Source organism: Zootoca vivipara, chromosome 3, assembly GCF_963506605.1.
Source record: "Zootoca vivipara chromosome 3, rZooViv1.1, whole genome shotgun sequence".
NCBI classification, from domain to species: Eukaryota; Metazoa; Chordata; class Lepidosauria; order Squamata; family Lacertidae; genus Zootoca; species Zootoca vivipara.
This window is the reverse complement of record NC_083278.1, coordinates 95,985,867-96,000,137: the sequence shown is the minus strand read 5'-3', so window position 1 is coordinate 96,000,137 and position 14,271 is coordinate 95,985,867. Positions and strand designations below refer to the sequence as shown.

The 14,271-nt window shown below is 41.6% G+C and overlaps 1 protein-coding gene across 10 annotated transcripts in view; it reads left to right on the top strand.

Annotated features, from left to right (window-relative positions):
• TRAF5 (TNF receptor associated factor 5) overlaps positions 1-13,992 on the top strand; it is a 37,350-nt gene extending 23,358 nt beyond the window's left edge. For 9 of the 10 annotated variants that reach the window (XM_035111272.2, XM_035111269.2, XM_035111268.2 and 6 more), the window contains 6 exons: positions 66-158; positions 2,112-2,252; positions 3,317-3,485; positions 4,016-12,462; positions 13,275-13,421; positions 13,940-13,992. In XM_035111272.2, coding sequence (XP_034967163.2) covers positions 66-158; positions 2,112-2,252; positions 3,317-3,485; positions 4,016-4,593 — 981 coding nt within the window. In that variant the 3' untranslated portion in view covers positions 4,594-12,462; positions 13,275-13,421; positions 13,940-13,992. The remainder of the gene's footprint in view (positions 1-65; positions 159-2,111; positions 2,253-3,316; positions 3,486-4,015; positions 12,463-13,274; positions 13,422-13,939) is intronic. The other variant, XM_060273020.1, reaches the window with a different exon arrangement.
• The last annotated feature ends 279 nt before the right edge of the window (positions 13,993-14,271 follow it).

The following is a 14,271-nucleotide window of genomic DNA, read 5'->3' as shown; positions in this document are numbered from 1 at the left end:
TCTGTTTAGCTTATAATGTGTCAGGTTAGCTTTGTTCTCACTACATGTTTACATTCTCATTTTAGATTAAAAGAGGAAAACTTTCAGAACATGAGAATATGTACTTGAGAGAACATATGCTTCAAATCTTAGATAAGAACTCAAAGCTGGAAGACCAGGTATAGTACAATATTCATGGCATTTCCTCCCAAACCCTTCAGCTTCTAAGTGGAAACGAGCGACAATTCTAAAAATTCAAAGTTGTTAGAAAGAGGCTAAACTTCCCTTAGTTCCACAAGTGTCTTACACATGTAATTGTGCAATTTGCTGATTTTGGAGAAATTACAACTGCTTGTGAGATCTTTATTTGAGACAATTGTCCACACACACAGTAGCTAGTGGGGGGGGGACCACACACCCACACCACTTTTACATACCCTCATTACAGATTCACAGTAGCACTTTGCAGAAGGGAGTATGCAAATTAGGAAGAAGGTAATTTGCCTCAAGTACTTTTTCATGTCACAAACTAGAAGGAAGGATGAAGTTTGGTCGAAAGTGTACAGGTAAAGGGACCCCTGACCATTAGGTCCAGTCGTGACCGACTCTGGGGTTGCAGCTCTCATCTTGCGTTATTGGCCGAGGGAGCTGGCGTACAGCTTCCAGGTCATGTGGCCAGCATGACAAAGCCGCTTCTGGAAAACCAGAGCAGCACACGGAAACGCTGTTTACCTTCCCACTGTAGCAGTACCTACAGGTATTTATCTACGGTACTTGCACTTTGACGTGCTTTCGAACTGCTAGGTTGGCAGGAGCTGGGACCGAGCAACAGGAGCTCACCCCGTCGCAGGGATTTGAACTGCCAACCTTCTGATCGGCAAGCCCTAGACTCTGTGGTTTAACCCACAGCACCACCTGCGTCCCTCATACATCCCTGCGTCAAAAGTATAGATGTAGACAAAAGTCTGGAGCCCTGGGCAAAAAAATTGTTGCTAATTCAGAATCTGTAGCTTGCCAGTTACCTTTAAATATTATTATTACATGTAAAAAGTACCCTTCTCCCCCTTTGAAGGCCCCTTCCCTTTGCATTTCCATATAATTGCAGTATTGTTATTACGTTAAGGTCTGGTTACAGTGAAAGTTTTGTGTGAAGAAAGGGCAAGTAGTAACACTAATCTTCCATATATCTGCTTCAGTTGTATTTCTGCAGTGCTTTTGGCACCCTTATTGTTCTCTTAAGGGTGTTTACGTGGTAGGGGCCATTTGGTACCTTCCAACATTTATAATGTGTAGTGATCCTTTATTTGAATAAGATGAACTTTAGAAAGTCGGTTTCAAACAGGAAAGCATGATTCAGTTCCTCATACCATGGAAAAACTGTGTGTGTGTGTGTGTGTGTGTGTGTGTGTGTGTGTGTGTGTGTTGTACAGAAAGTCACTTTGAGGTTAGGTGTCACTTTTCTTATGAAAGAAAAACCTTCTGAATCTAGCAGCATGGTACTCATTGATGCATATTTAAACCACACCCTAGAAACAATGAGTTTTAATTGTTGGCTACCACCTTTTCTATTGCTATTGATGTGTATAGCATGCATCAGTGGGGTGGGGTGGGGAATTGCACACTGTAAACTTTCCAGCGTGTCCTTGTTGGCATCCGTCTGCCTTGGGAGACAATGGAGGAGTGCGCCTTTGTGGGTGAAGTCAAACTGTGGGAGAGTTACAGTGCCTGCTGTGGCTGTAGAAACCGATGCAGGACAGACATGTTTTATTGCAGCTGAGGCAAAATCAATCTGTCATAGTCCTAGGCAGTGGACAAAAACAGAGAGATTGTTAAGCCTCTGGTGGGCTACCATACTTAGTTGTTGGGTCTGTGTGGATCACAAGTTAAAAACTGAACCAGTCGAAAGTGATTGTGGGAATTATCCTTGGGCTATTGCTTAGCTTGTCCATCTCTTAACTTCTGAGCAAACCCTCTGGGTTGTATTCAGTGTTAGCTCTGTTCTGAGTCAGACATGACTAACATGGGTCTACTTTGAGCATTAACTGGATATAACCCTTGTTTCATAATTCAGTTTTTTATCAGTTTTTTAAAAATAAAATGTTAACTTTACACCTTCGCATTTCATTTTGTAGATCTCTGACCTTTATAACAATCTTGAACACAAAGAGAGAAAAATACAGCAGCTAGCAGACACAGTTAAGAAGTGTGAGAGAGATTTCAGGCAGTTTACACAGCTGTACGGTAAAAATAGCAATTTACTGGCAAGCACTCAGGTAATCCCACCCTCCTTCCTAACAGAGTTACTGCTTCAAAGAAAACACAACAGTATCTATGTGGAGATACTGCCTGTGCTGAATCACAAGTGATTCACAAGTGATTCAGCTTAAAATGTGAGGTTTTCTGGCTCTGCTTAGCCTGGGCATCATTTCCATTTTGTTTTCATAGTTGATTCGCATGCTGAAAGCAAAAAATGGATCCCCCCCCACTGTGCTTTCAGATTGCACATGTGTGGTGATTGTGGCCGGAATGCATTGGGTGAAACCCACATAACCGGGATACAAAATTGAAATTTTCATGCTCTTGATAAAAACGATTATTTATGCAGCTCCATAAGTGAGCATAAACATTAGAGACTCATGGCACCTTAAGGACTTAACAAATGTTATTATATCATAAGTTTTGCGATCTATAGTCCACCCAATGAAATGTTTTCTTGATTAGCATATATTCATTCTTGTGGGGAGGGGACTGCAAACGGTGAAGTCAGAAAGAAATGAAATGCATAAAAGTACAGTTTGGGATATGTAACTTGAGAATTCCATAAACCAACAAAATAACAAACAAGTGTAAATCTCCAAGAACCTCCCAATCTAAATTTTAGCAATGGGGGTGGAAGAAGGGCACTAGTAACAACCATTTTGTTAAAGCTATACCTAAAGCTATACCTACTAAAGCAGAAGGGTTAAAACCATCACAACAGTTGATGCAGTGAGGAAGGAAGGAAATATCCTGAAACCGTTGGCAAAGATCCTTGCTACAGACATAGCATCAACCATGAAATGTGGGAGTAAACAAAGAGGACCAGGGGATAGAAAACTATTTGTGCAAGACAAAGCCATTGGACTTTTTTGCCTTGCACAATTGAGATCATGACGACAGGCGATTTATGATCCTAACTGAAAAGAAACCTTTGGGAAAACTCCAAGGAGGAGTTTGATATCATGCAGTCAGTGATAGAAGGCTTTAATAAACAATTTATAATACTAGTTTGTCATCTTCAGTTTTATTGTAAAATTGCATGTCTTCTCCCTTCTCTCTCATCCCTATATCACTGAAGACTTTGGCAATTCACATTGATAAATCTGCCTGCCTGGAAACACAAGTGAGACAGCTGGTGCAGATGGCAAATCAGCAGCAGAGTAAATTCAGCCTGAGACCACTTCTGGAGACCATTGATAATATAAAGCAAAAGGTTGCTTTCCTGGAGTCATACGAGCAGCGTTTAGGTACCTTGGGGATTCTTCTCTTCCTAAAGTGTTTTGGTGTTATGGGGGTGGTAATCTAGTTATCATTTGCTTAGGCTAGTTTACTTAAGATCTAAAATTTAAAAATGCCATTGAGGGGAGTTGAGGCTTTTACAAGTTCATTCGTGTATTTTTCTCAGCAAACCACATGGCTACCTAGTGGCACGCTGGTCTCCTGCTTTCCACTATGTGCTCTCCTTTGGAACTAACGAGAGCTAATACTTGAATTATTATTTTGCAAGGGGTTGTACTCTTCCTCTTTTGAGTTTTTTTTACAATAGTTTTTGATGACAGAGTTTAGAATCCAAATCCACGTATCCTACTGAACACAGACAGACCACTGACTTCAGCGTTGCCCCAATCTGCAGAAAAAGTAGGTTTCGTCACAAGGAATGGAGCTATTATTGCCAGACGCTGAACAGTTGCTCTAGATAGTTAGATGTTGCCTAATACAAACTCTGTAAGTCTCTGTATGTAACCCTCTCTTATCTCCCCACATTTCTTTCTCTTAGTTGTTCTGGAAGACTTGTCCAACCAACATGATGTCCACCTCGGTATCCACAGGGTACAACTTAACAAAAACGAAGAACGGTTTAAACTTCTAGAAGGGACAAGTTACAATGGGAAACTGATCTGGAAAATTGTGGACTACAAGATGAAGAAAAAAGAGGCTATGGAAGGCCACTGTCCCTCTGTAGTCAGCCAGCCTTTTTACACCAGCCGCTGTGGCTACAGGTTGTCTGCCAGAGCATACCTGAATGGGGATGGTTCAGGAAAGGGCACTCATGTTTCCTTGTACTTTGTAGTGATGAGAGGGGAGTTTGATTCGTTGTTACCATGGCCTTTCAAGCAAAAGGTCACACTTATGCTTCTGGACCAAAGTGGGAAGAAACATCACATAACAGAAACCTTTAAAGCAGACCCTCACAGCAGCAGCTTCAAGAGACCTGAAGGAGAGATGAATGTTGCCTCCGGGTGTCCTCGGTTTGTTGCACATACTGTGCTCGAAAATGCAAAGAATACATACATCAGAGATGATACACTTTTCCTGAAAGTAGTGGTGGATTTAACTGACCTTGAGGAATTATGAGAGAACGTGGAAGAGAACTGTTAACAGTGATGGCTTGGTGATTTAACTGGATTGCTTTCAGACAACAGGAAAAAGCTGCTATTCACTCTGCTGACCTATTTTTATATATTTTTTTGATAGTTTTGGCTACTTTTTTGGTACTTTTTCAACTTGCATTAAGAAAACTGGTCAGGTCTTTAATGAGGTGAATTTGAAGCATATAACAAAACTTGGTATTTGAGAGGTTTTTTATGTCTGAAAAGCTCTTAACTGGGTCACTATGTATCTCAGGAGACATATTATCAGCAGAATATTCCAAAACTCAAATGCAGGTCCATCCGTTCTGCTCACTTTGTTACAAGCATTGCTAGAGGTGCTATTCACTAGGGAATGTTTGGGGCATTTCACAAGTTTGCAGCAAACGAAAGAATTCTAATGTTAACTTGGGCTAAAGGTTAGATTGACACACTTCCCATCTACCCCACTGACAGCCTGATCCTATGTTTTTTGAATTCAGTGGGTTTTGTTCTCATGTATAGAGAGGACTTACTTGAGAGTATTTCTTTCATATATACCAGGCACGTCCAACAGGTAGATCACTGAACATCTGTGGTAGATCACTGGGACCCCCCATGAAGCTCAACAAGTTTGGCTCCCCCCAAAAAAGCTCAACATTTTTGCCCTGGACCCCTAAAACACGTAGCTTTCCCCTCCCTAAAAAATAGTTCAACAATTTCAACCTGAACTCCCCAAAAATGGGCCTTCCTCCTTCCTTAAAAAAAAAAAGCTCATCAACTTTGACCTGAACCCCCCAAAAGGGGGTAGATCACTGCCAGTTTTTAACTCTGTGAGTAAATCGCTGTCTCTTGGAAGTTGGCCGCCCCTGATATATATATACACACACGTGATTATGTACTGTAGAATAGGCTCTATTTCATAAAATGCTTGACTGGCATCTTTTGAAAGCAAATCTAGGAAGATCCCTAGATCCTGATTTTAAAGCACTTCAGTTAGTTGAAAGTTTTGCAAGTAGCAGTCCTGTGGCACTTCTAGGGTGAGTTCGCATGTGCACGCAACACAATCTGATCACCCACAGTTTGATAGCTCCTGTAATGCCCGTTGTGATAGTTGAATAGAAAGAACCAGTACTTTTTTTCTTTTAAAAATGTTTAGGGGTACTCTCATTTTGACTCAATAAAATCACTATTTTATAGTTCAGATCGGGGGAAATAAATATAGTAAATGGACAAAAGTACGAAGATTCACAAAATGTTTAGGGGTATGTGTCCCCCCAGGAAAAAGCACTGGAAAGAACATAGTTGAGCATCCATAGTTCCACATGAACTTTTCATGGGACAAATCTCTCCCGCCACCCACTTTATTAATCTGCTTACTTCAGATATCAGAATGAATGGGGGGATTGAACAGTTGCCTTTAATTTATTTATTTTAATTGCATGGAATTTGGGTTCTCCGCATAGATGGATTATAGCAAATAACACAGAAAAGCACTTTACAAAAGCTATCCCATTATTTCTACGTAAATATGAATGTGATGTTTTCCTGCAAAGGAGAGTCTTGATAGTGCCATAAACATAGAGATTGATATATTGAAACTAAAAGTCCATGGTAGGTTTTTTTGGGGTGAAATCAAGAATTATGAGCACTGGGCTTATTTTTTATAAGGCTTCCATACATAGGTGTGTGGCTGAAATCAGAGATACTTTGAAGTTGCCACAAGAACGTTGCTTTAATTCTTTCTTCTCCCTTCTTTCTAGTTGATGTAATTTGCCATACTAGGGTGTTGTGAGGATTTACTGCATTGATGTTGTAGTTTTTGAGCATGAAAGGGTGGTGCTTTAATAAATATAGCATGAGGGGGTTTGATGTTGAGTGTGTAGGTGTATTTTCAAAACAACTTGGAAAGCATGTTCACTTTTGTCTAAGCTGAATTGCCATCTTACAAGCACTGAATTATTTTTACTCTTTTTTATGACAGGTTGAAATGCAAGTAAGGCTGTGAGTTTTTTCAGGGATGTGAGATCTAGCCCTGAGGCATTACCAAGCACTTTGCAATACTCTTTCCCCATCCTCTCAGAATGTGTTGCCTCTTGGCTCACTGCTTTTAATAGCATTGTCTACTATTCTTGTTTCCTTACTAAGATGGGGCTTGAAACCACAACTGGAATAGCAGGGTGACAAAGGAAGCATTGTGGCATATACCTAGTGGGTTCCAAGTTCTGAAAGATGGAATTCTCTAGGTTGGGATTTGCAGCCATATCACTGCCTTGTGTGTTAATTTTTTTGTAAAGTTGACCACATTATTTATTAAAGAGGCTGTAAAGCTAAAATTGCTTTCTTTTCTTTTTTTAGGGAAAAGCAGTTTTCTAATTCTTTTACTAATGAGAATTTGTAAGTCCTTCCCTTTTTTAATACAGGAGGGAATTTGCTTTAAATATTCCATTTTAATACCTGGGCCCCATAAAGTTTACATTTCTGTGCCAATTTGTTGATATGTTCTTAGATATGTTTGATGTATTTATTGCTGTAGTTTTTAACCTTTTATTATGAGTGGTTCACATTTTTCAATAAATATTAAAAAGCCAATGGTTCTTAAATGACTCTCCTGAATGAAGTATTGCTGAATTCTTGAGCTCTCAAACAGCTTCTAAAACAATGCCTCCTTACTGTCGCCTTAATTTTAGTAGACACAGTAGAACACACAAAACCTGGGGTTGGGGGAAGAGGTTAGGTATACATAATCCTCCAACCCCAAGAAGGAAAAGTAGTCTAATTTATTAAATTCAGGAGGTTATTATTAGAAAGGTAGTAAAATGTAGTAAAACTGTCTTGTACTGCAAAAATTTCCAAGGGCAACTTTATCGAAGGAATGTAATTTACGTAATTCCTGAGTTGGTACAATCAGGAAGACCTCCTTGCCTCACTCCCATATAAGGCAAATGCAGGTATAGGACTCTTGCCTTACAGTAACAATGGCACTGGCAAAATCATCTTCATCTGTTTATCTCGGTTGGTACAGCATGAGACTCTTAATCTCAGGGTTGTGGGTCCTGCATTGCAGGGGGTTGGATTGGGGGAGTCCTCATGGTCCCTTCCAACTCTTGAGTCTATGTACCTCAGCAGCTCGTTGGCAAGGTTGCTATTCACGCAGGTAAAAGGAATGTTTAATTTCTAGTAGCACCTTGGGTAACCTTTATTTTATTTTATTTTTGCTTTAATTTGCAATAGCAATCTCATATTTGTCTTTCTCTGTACATACCGCATTAAAGGTAAAGGGGCCCCTGACCATCAGGTCCAGTCATGTCCGACTCTGGGGTTGTGACGCTCATAGGCCAAGGGAGCCAGTGTTTGTCTGCAGACAGCTTCCGGGTCATGTAGCCAGCATGACAAAGCTGCTTCTGGCGAACCAGAGCAGCGCACGGAAACGCCGTTTACCTTCTCGCCAGAGCAGTCCCTATTTATCTACTTGCACCTTGTGCTTTCGAACTGCTAGGTGGGCAAGCGCTGGGACTGAGCAACGGGAGCTCACCCCGTTGCAGGTATTCAAACCGCCGACCTTCTGATCAGCAAGCCCTAGACTCTGTGGTTTAACCCACAGCGCCACCTGGATCCCTTTTACATGCCACATAGGAGCATAGGAGCCAGCAACTGCTGTACCACACTGCCAAAGGGCTCTCTAACCTCTCTTCAAAACCCCTGCTTTTGGAATGATATAATAAATGTGTTAAAGGCTTTAACCTCTTTGTGCATAATGCCTATTGTTACTACCGGATTTCCCACCTGAATAATCAACTTTTCAATCCATTTTTGTTTACAAGAATAAACAAAACTAGTTTACAAAACTGGTGGGACCTCTTGCCCATTAGTGCCACATTTATTTCAAAAAAAATTGTTGCTTTTCAGGGTGTAAGCTTATATCAAAGCATTTTAAAGTACGTTAAAATAGCGTGTGTGCGCGCGCACAAACACACACACAAAAGCAGCTGGAAAATGTACTAGTTTTCAAACAAATCTTTTTTAATATAGCAAACATCATCTCCAAGATGTAAAATGGGAAGTCTATAATGGTTTGCTCAAGCCAGGCTCAGAATGTAATGTGCTTTGGAAGATTAAGAATGTTATGCTTTTAATGGAGAAATTTCTGGAACAACAATGGGTTATCAGCTTTGCCCAAGGCATGATGGATAACAGGCAACAACCAGCGGAAAGAAAGACATAACACATTATAAGGACAGGAAGAAACACCATGGGCAGAATAATAGTCACACATAGGAAGAACAAGGAGTTCCTCACTTGTAGTTTTATAAATCATTTAATGTGTCAACATGGATGGAAGTTATTAGTATTGCCGTTGTATAAGGATTATTATAACAGGAATGTAATGGAAATTAGTAAGATTTCGGAATGCAGAAATAAAGCAAATAATCAAGCCATCAATTCTGGCACCTTATCTAAATTATATTTGGTATTGGTATTAATAACTCTATTACAAATTGTTATTATGAGGCTATTACTGGATTGTAATTATGTATAAAAAGGTTATGCTTTTATTCATTCGCAATAAAAACGAGAGTTTTTGTGTGTCAATACAGATACCGACAGGTTCAAAAAATAAATGACAACGGCTTAAAACACAAGGGCGAAACCAGGATTTACGGGTCGGGGGGGCAGAATCGAGTTACCTGCAATACAATTGGTCAGATGAGTATTATTTATTTACTTGATTTTGGGGGGTGGCAGCTGCCCCCCCCCAACCGCTTAAACAAAGGAAACGAAACACCCCCACGGCGTCCTTCCCCCTCTCAACAAGGAAATGAAAAGCTGCCTCGCTGCTGCTGCTAATTATGAGCCATTTCCCTTCGATAATGCTCAGCTTGGTTGTCGCAGGGTTTCTGTTCCCCTCCGCCAAACACCCCCGTCAGGTGAGCCGCCTGGAGCGCTCTTACCAGGGAGTAGACCCCACAGAACACAGGGACTTACTCCTGAGTAAACGCGCGCAGGCTTAAGCCGGGCTCAGTCTCCTCCCCCCCCCCCACTCCGGCTCCCCCTCAGCGCGGCGCCCCGAGCAGCCGGGAGTCGAGAGGGAGGCGCCGACCCCGAGCGCCTTTCGCCTTTCGCCTCCCGCCATTTGCCGGATATCGGCGCTGGCCCTGTCCCGGCAGGCGGCGGTGCTCCGCGTTGTGGTTCCGGGTTCCCGGAGCGCCTGGGGCCACGACGGCCGCCGGTTGCTGGTCGCCTTCGCCGCCGCCGCCGGTAAGCGCTGTCCTGGGCAGGTCGGAAGGCCCGTTAGCTGCTGCCTCATAGGCCCGGCGCGCTTTCTGGGCATAGCCGGCCTCGCCCGGCCTGCGCACCGCCGGGTCCCTGAGGCGCCTTGTACGCGGCCGGGCTCTGAGAGGATTGTTGTGGATAATAACTGCTGCTGTTACTGTCGGCGGCAGGAGTCGCATGCCACGCGTGTAAACGGGCCCGAGGGACTCTGGTTAGGGGGCGTGGGGGGTATATTCGTATTTTGGCTTCAGCGGGGCGCCCCGCGTAAAAAAAAAAAGCGCTTTAATCCGTTGTAACTGTCGCCACCGCTCCTAAGAGCGTGGGGTTGTGAATCCCCGCTTCCCCCTCGTGAAAACAACTAACCATCTTTTCCACGCATTACAAATGTGCTGCTGTGAGGGATAAATGTTCCATACTATCTCCTGCAGACACAACCAAGGAGCCTTGTCGTGGCACCTTGAAAACCAACCAGTGCATTGTTTTGTGGATTGCTTGCTACTGCGCTTATCTAGTATGACTTTGACCTGTTGCGTGGAAACCTTGATAGAGACAATCCATTGCCGTTTCGCTTCTCTATACCTCTCTGCCTGTCTGATGTTGGACAGGCACACTGGCTTCTCCCTGCCTTGCTCCCCATATTCAGTCCATTGCCAGGTCATGGTTACTTCTCACTTCAGAGCATTGCAAAACACACACACACACACCAAGGGGCTTTCCTCTCTGAGCCCTGGGGAAAGACCCTTGTCCCTCTGCCCCCTGGCCTAGGTTGCTGCAATGCTCTCCTCTCTGGTCTTCCATTGCCTCACCTTGGTTCCATCATCTCCATCCAGCTACGTTCCACGGGGGTATTTGCAAAAACAACAGAGAGTCAAGTGGCATTTTAAATCTTATCAAATGTATTAATAGTATAGTGTAAACTTCTGTGGACTAGACAAACCAAGTGTTGCTTGAGTGGGGTGTGTTTCTCTGTTTGTGTGTGTCCCACACAACAGTGAGGTGGGATTGTGAATCGGCAAAGTCAGAGGGAAATGAAATGCAGAAAGCACGGACAGTAGCAACTACATTATTAACAATGCCATTCCCAAAGGAGGGTTAAGGTGCTGCAAAACTGTTTGTTTCTGCTGTTAAAATCATTCCTCCCTCTAATGATGTGATGCCCTGTCCAACAGTTCCTCATCTTTACCATCAAAACCCTCCATGACTTTGCCCCTCCTTATCTCTCCATTCTTATGTCCTGAAACATCCCTGGTTTTGACCTTTGCTCCTGTGGCTCCATCACCCCCAGCTGTCCAAAGGTCTTCTGCTTCCTCAGAAGACTACCTTTCCCCATTTGGAACTACCTCGCACATCACTTTTGTGATGCAATTTTTTTCTCTTTCCTCAAATCCTTCCTCAATGCCCACTTTTCTCATAAAGCCGTTGGTACAAAACCTGGTGTAACTGCTCAAGTATGTGAAACAGTGAAGAAGGGGTGAGGGAATAACACATTATCCCACTGTTTTTCCCCTGCTTTCACAGCTCTGCAGTTCCTTTTTACCCCCTCTGTGTCAGATTTTAGATTGTATGTTCCTCAGGGCAGGGACTTGGCCTCTTGTTCTATCTCAAGCATTGCAAATGGATGATTGTATATAAATAACACATATAATGCTAGCTATCTGGATCTGATGAAGTGGGCTTTAGACCATGAAAACCTATTCCAGAAAGAGTAAAGTAAGTGTCCCCAAATTCCATTTTGTGTTTACTGTAACAGGTTAACACAGTTAAGCTTCTGGAACTTATTGCATGGTAGAACGATACAGACAGTCATACTACCCCAGGTAAGAGAGGGAGAGAGCTCATTTTGGTGTAGTTTGACAATCTGTTCAGGCTCCAAAAGCATGGCCAAAGTGTGTTTGTCAAGGAGTAACTTAAGTGTGTTTGTTAGGGAGTTACATTATTTAACTTTTGCAAGTACCCTGAGTGATTAAATGTGAATAATGTAGCATTTCCAAGGCTACTGTTTTATAGAATTTCAAGAGACTTTCAGCTTCTCTTGGATGGAGAGTTTTTTAGGTGACTAAATGCAACATGAAATCTTTTCAGAGACACCCCAGGCTTGGCTCTACAAGCAAGTTGCATTGATGATGTGCCACTGGCATGAATTTTTTTCACATGTAGCCATGCAAATAATGCCTGAAGTTACCGCATAGCTACAAAACGTTATGCTAAAGCTGGTCCTTAAGAAATTCATTTTTGCTCATTGGCTGTTTACTTACACACGTCATACTGTTGGTGTTACCACTTGCGCACAATTCTTGAACTGCAGTTGAACACACTAAGCAGCTGAAACAGACTCTAATCTAAACCTGATATGCCCAAATCTGTTTCAACTGCTTAGATTAGATCAGATGCTTAAAATTCAGTAGTACCAAGGTCATTAGTCTTTCCTGGTAGTGGAAAAACTCCATCTCAACAGTTAGTTTCAGTTTATTCCACAGAAAATATTTTTGACAATTTTGTTTGTGTCTATATAAATATATATGTTTCATAGATATGGATAACAGACATGAAGAGAAAGGTGGGGCACTGTGTGCAACATCGCAAGAGAAAACAAAAGGAAGAGGTAAGTGTAATTGTTGAGTCTGTGACAGTAGCTTCAATAGAGAGCATTATCAGGTTTTACACTCCCTGAATGTATATTGCTTGTATCGGGGCCAATTAAATGCTAACTATTGGTTTACACACCTTTTTTATAGTGCACTTGGGTGTTTTGAACCAGTCTTTCAGATGCTTTGGCACATTTCCAGATTGCAGCACAGTGTGTTTAAGTTCAGTAAACTTCTTGAAGGTTTTTGAAGGTTTTGTGGGTTGTGTTGGAACTAGTCACAATACTTAATCAGCACTCTCTGATCACTGCAAAGTCAACTTGCATTATCTTCAGGATCTAACATACTGTTATGTGAATTAGACTTATCTTCTGGAAGTGTTATAGTGCAAGATTCAGCCACCTTGCTGAAGCTAAGCATTTCTGAGTTTCGTTGGTGCCTGGATAGATAACATGGGAATTGCTTGTGTGTTGTCTTGTGTACTATTCCATGATGGAAGGAAGATGAAATATAAATGATTCTGTATGTACGATCTAGTTGAGATTCCTGCATTGCAGGGGTTTGACCTGAATGACCCTCAGGATCGCTTGCAACTCTGCAGGTATATGATTCTATGAAATGCAGTAAATAAATATATGTGTTTTCTGTTTATTATTTAATTATCAATTTGATTAATCTGTGTTTTGCCTTTCAATGGTAGCTAATAAGCATTAAAAATGTACTGAGGCATTTTTTTAAACCATTTAAAATCAGGATTTTCTAATCTAATGTACCAAAAAACCTAAATCCTAATCAGTGCTCCTGTACTCTGGATTTTTTTCTCTTTAAGAGAGAGAGAAGAGGAAGCGAAAACGCAGCAGAAGCAGGTCCACCTCAATTTCTTCCACTACGTCGTCTAGTTCTTCAACATCCTCATCTTCAAGTTCTTCTTCAAGGTCCTCTGCTTCACGCAGCAGAAGCAGCTCAAGTAGTAGAGGTATGATTTCATCTCTGCATTGAAGTAATATGTTTAGTATACGATGGTTTCAAATACTGACAGCAATTCAGCAAATACTGACAACTTCCAAGCCCAGACCAAGCATAGATCAATAATCTGCATTTTGTAGGAGCTTAACTGTGCAATGTCTTAATGGCTTTGTTGTTTTGAGAACCTGATTTAGCACGGTGGAGATGCTTGAATGTAATAGACCTAATACTTAAGCCAGCAAGGAAAGGAGGGGGCACAACATTGAATTCCATCCATAGACTAAAACACTTCTTGATCATGTAAACATTGGTGCCAGATTTGATGGTGCCATCTTTAGAGGTGTCCAAATCAGTGCAGTTTGGAACATTTTGGTCTGCAATCTTGATTCAAAATGGTGTTTTGTATATCCAAACATAAACGAAAACTAGTTCCACCATCTCAGGAACTGTTTTGTAACAAAACTCTGATTCATGTAATATCGTTCAAGCCATAATACATGTTTGGGTTTTTTTAATATTAATTCCTAGATTCTCCCAAATCAAAATCAAAGAAAAGGAAAAAGGAAAAACAGAACAAAAAGGTAAGGCCAAGATTAACAGATGAAGCAGAGATGAAAAATTGGTGCAACTGAAAAGCTCTTCTCTGTGCTTTGTTCAACATGTCATGTTTTTGAGCACAAAATATTTTGTAATTTTCTTCTGTGGATTCAGACAGAATATGACTTGCACTCAAATGAGAGATTATGCTACTCTGACTAACTTCCTTTTAGCAGATTACATTGCTTGCTGACATGTGACAACCTCTCATGGAGGTGTCATGTGAAGGTTGCTTGTCTTTCAGCTGCTTTGGTGATGGACCT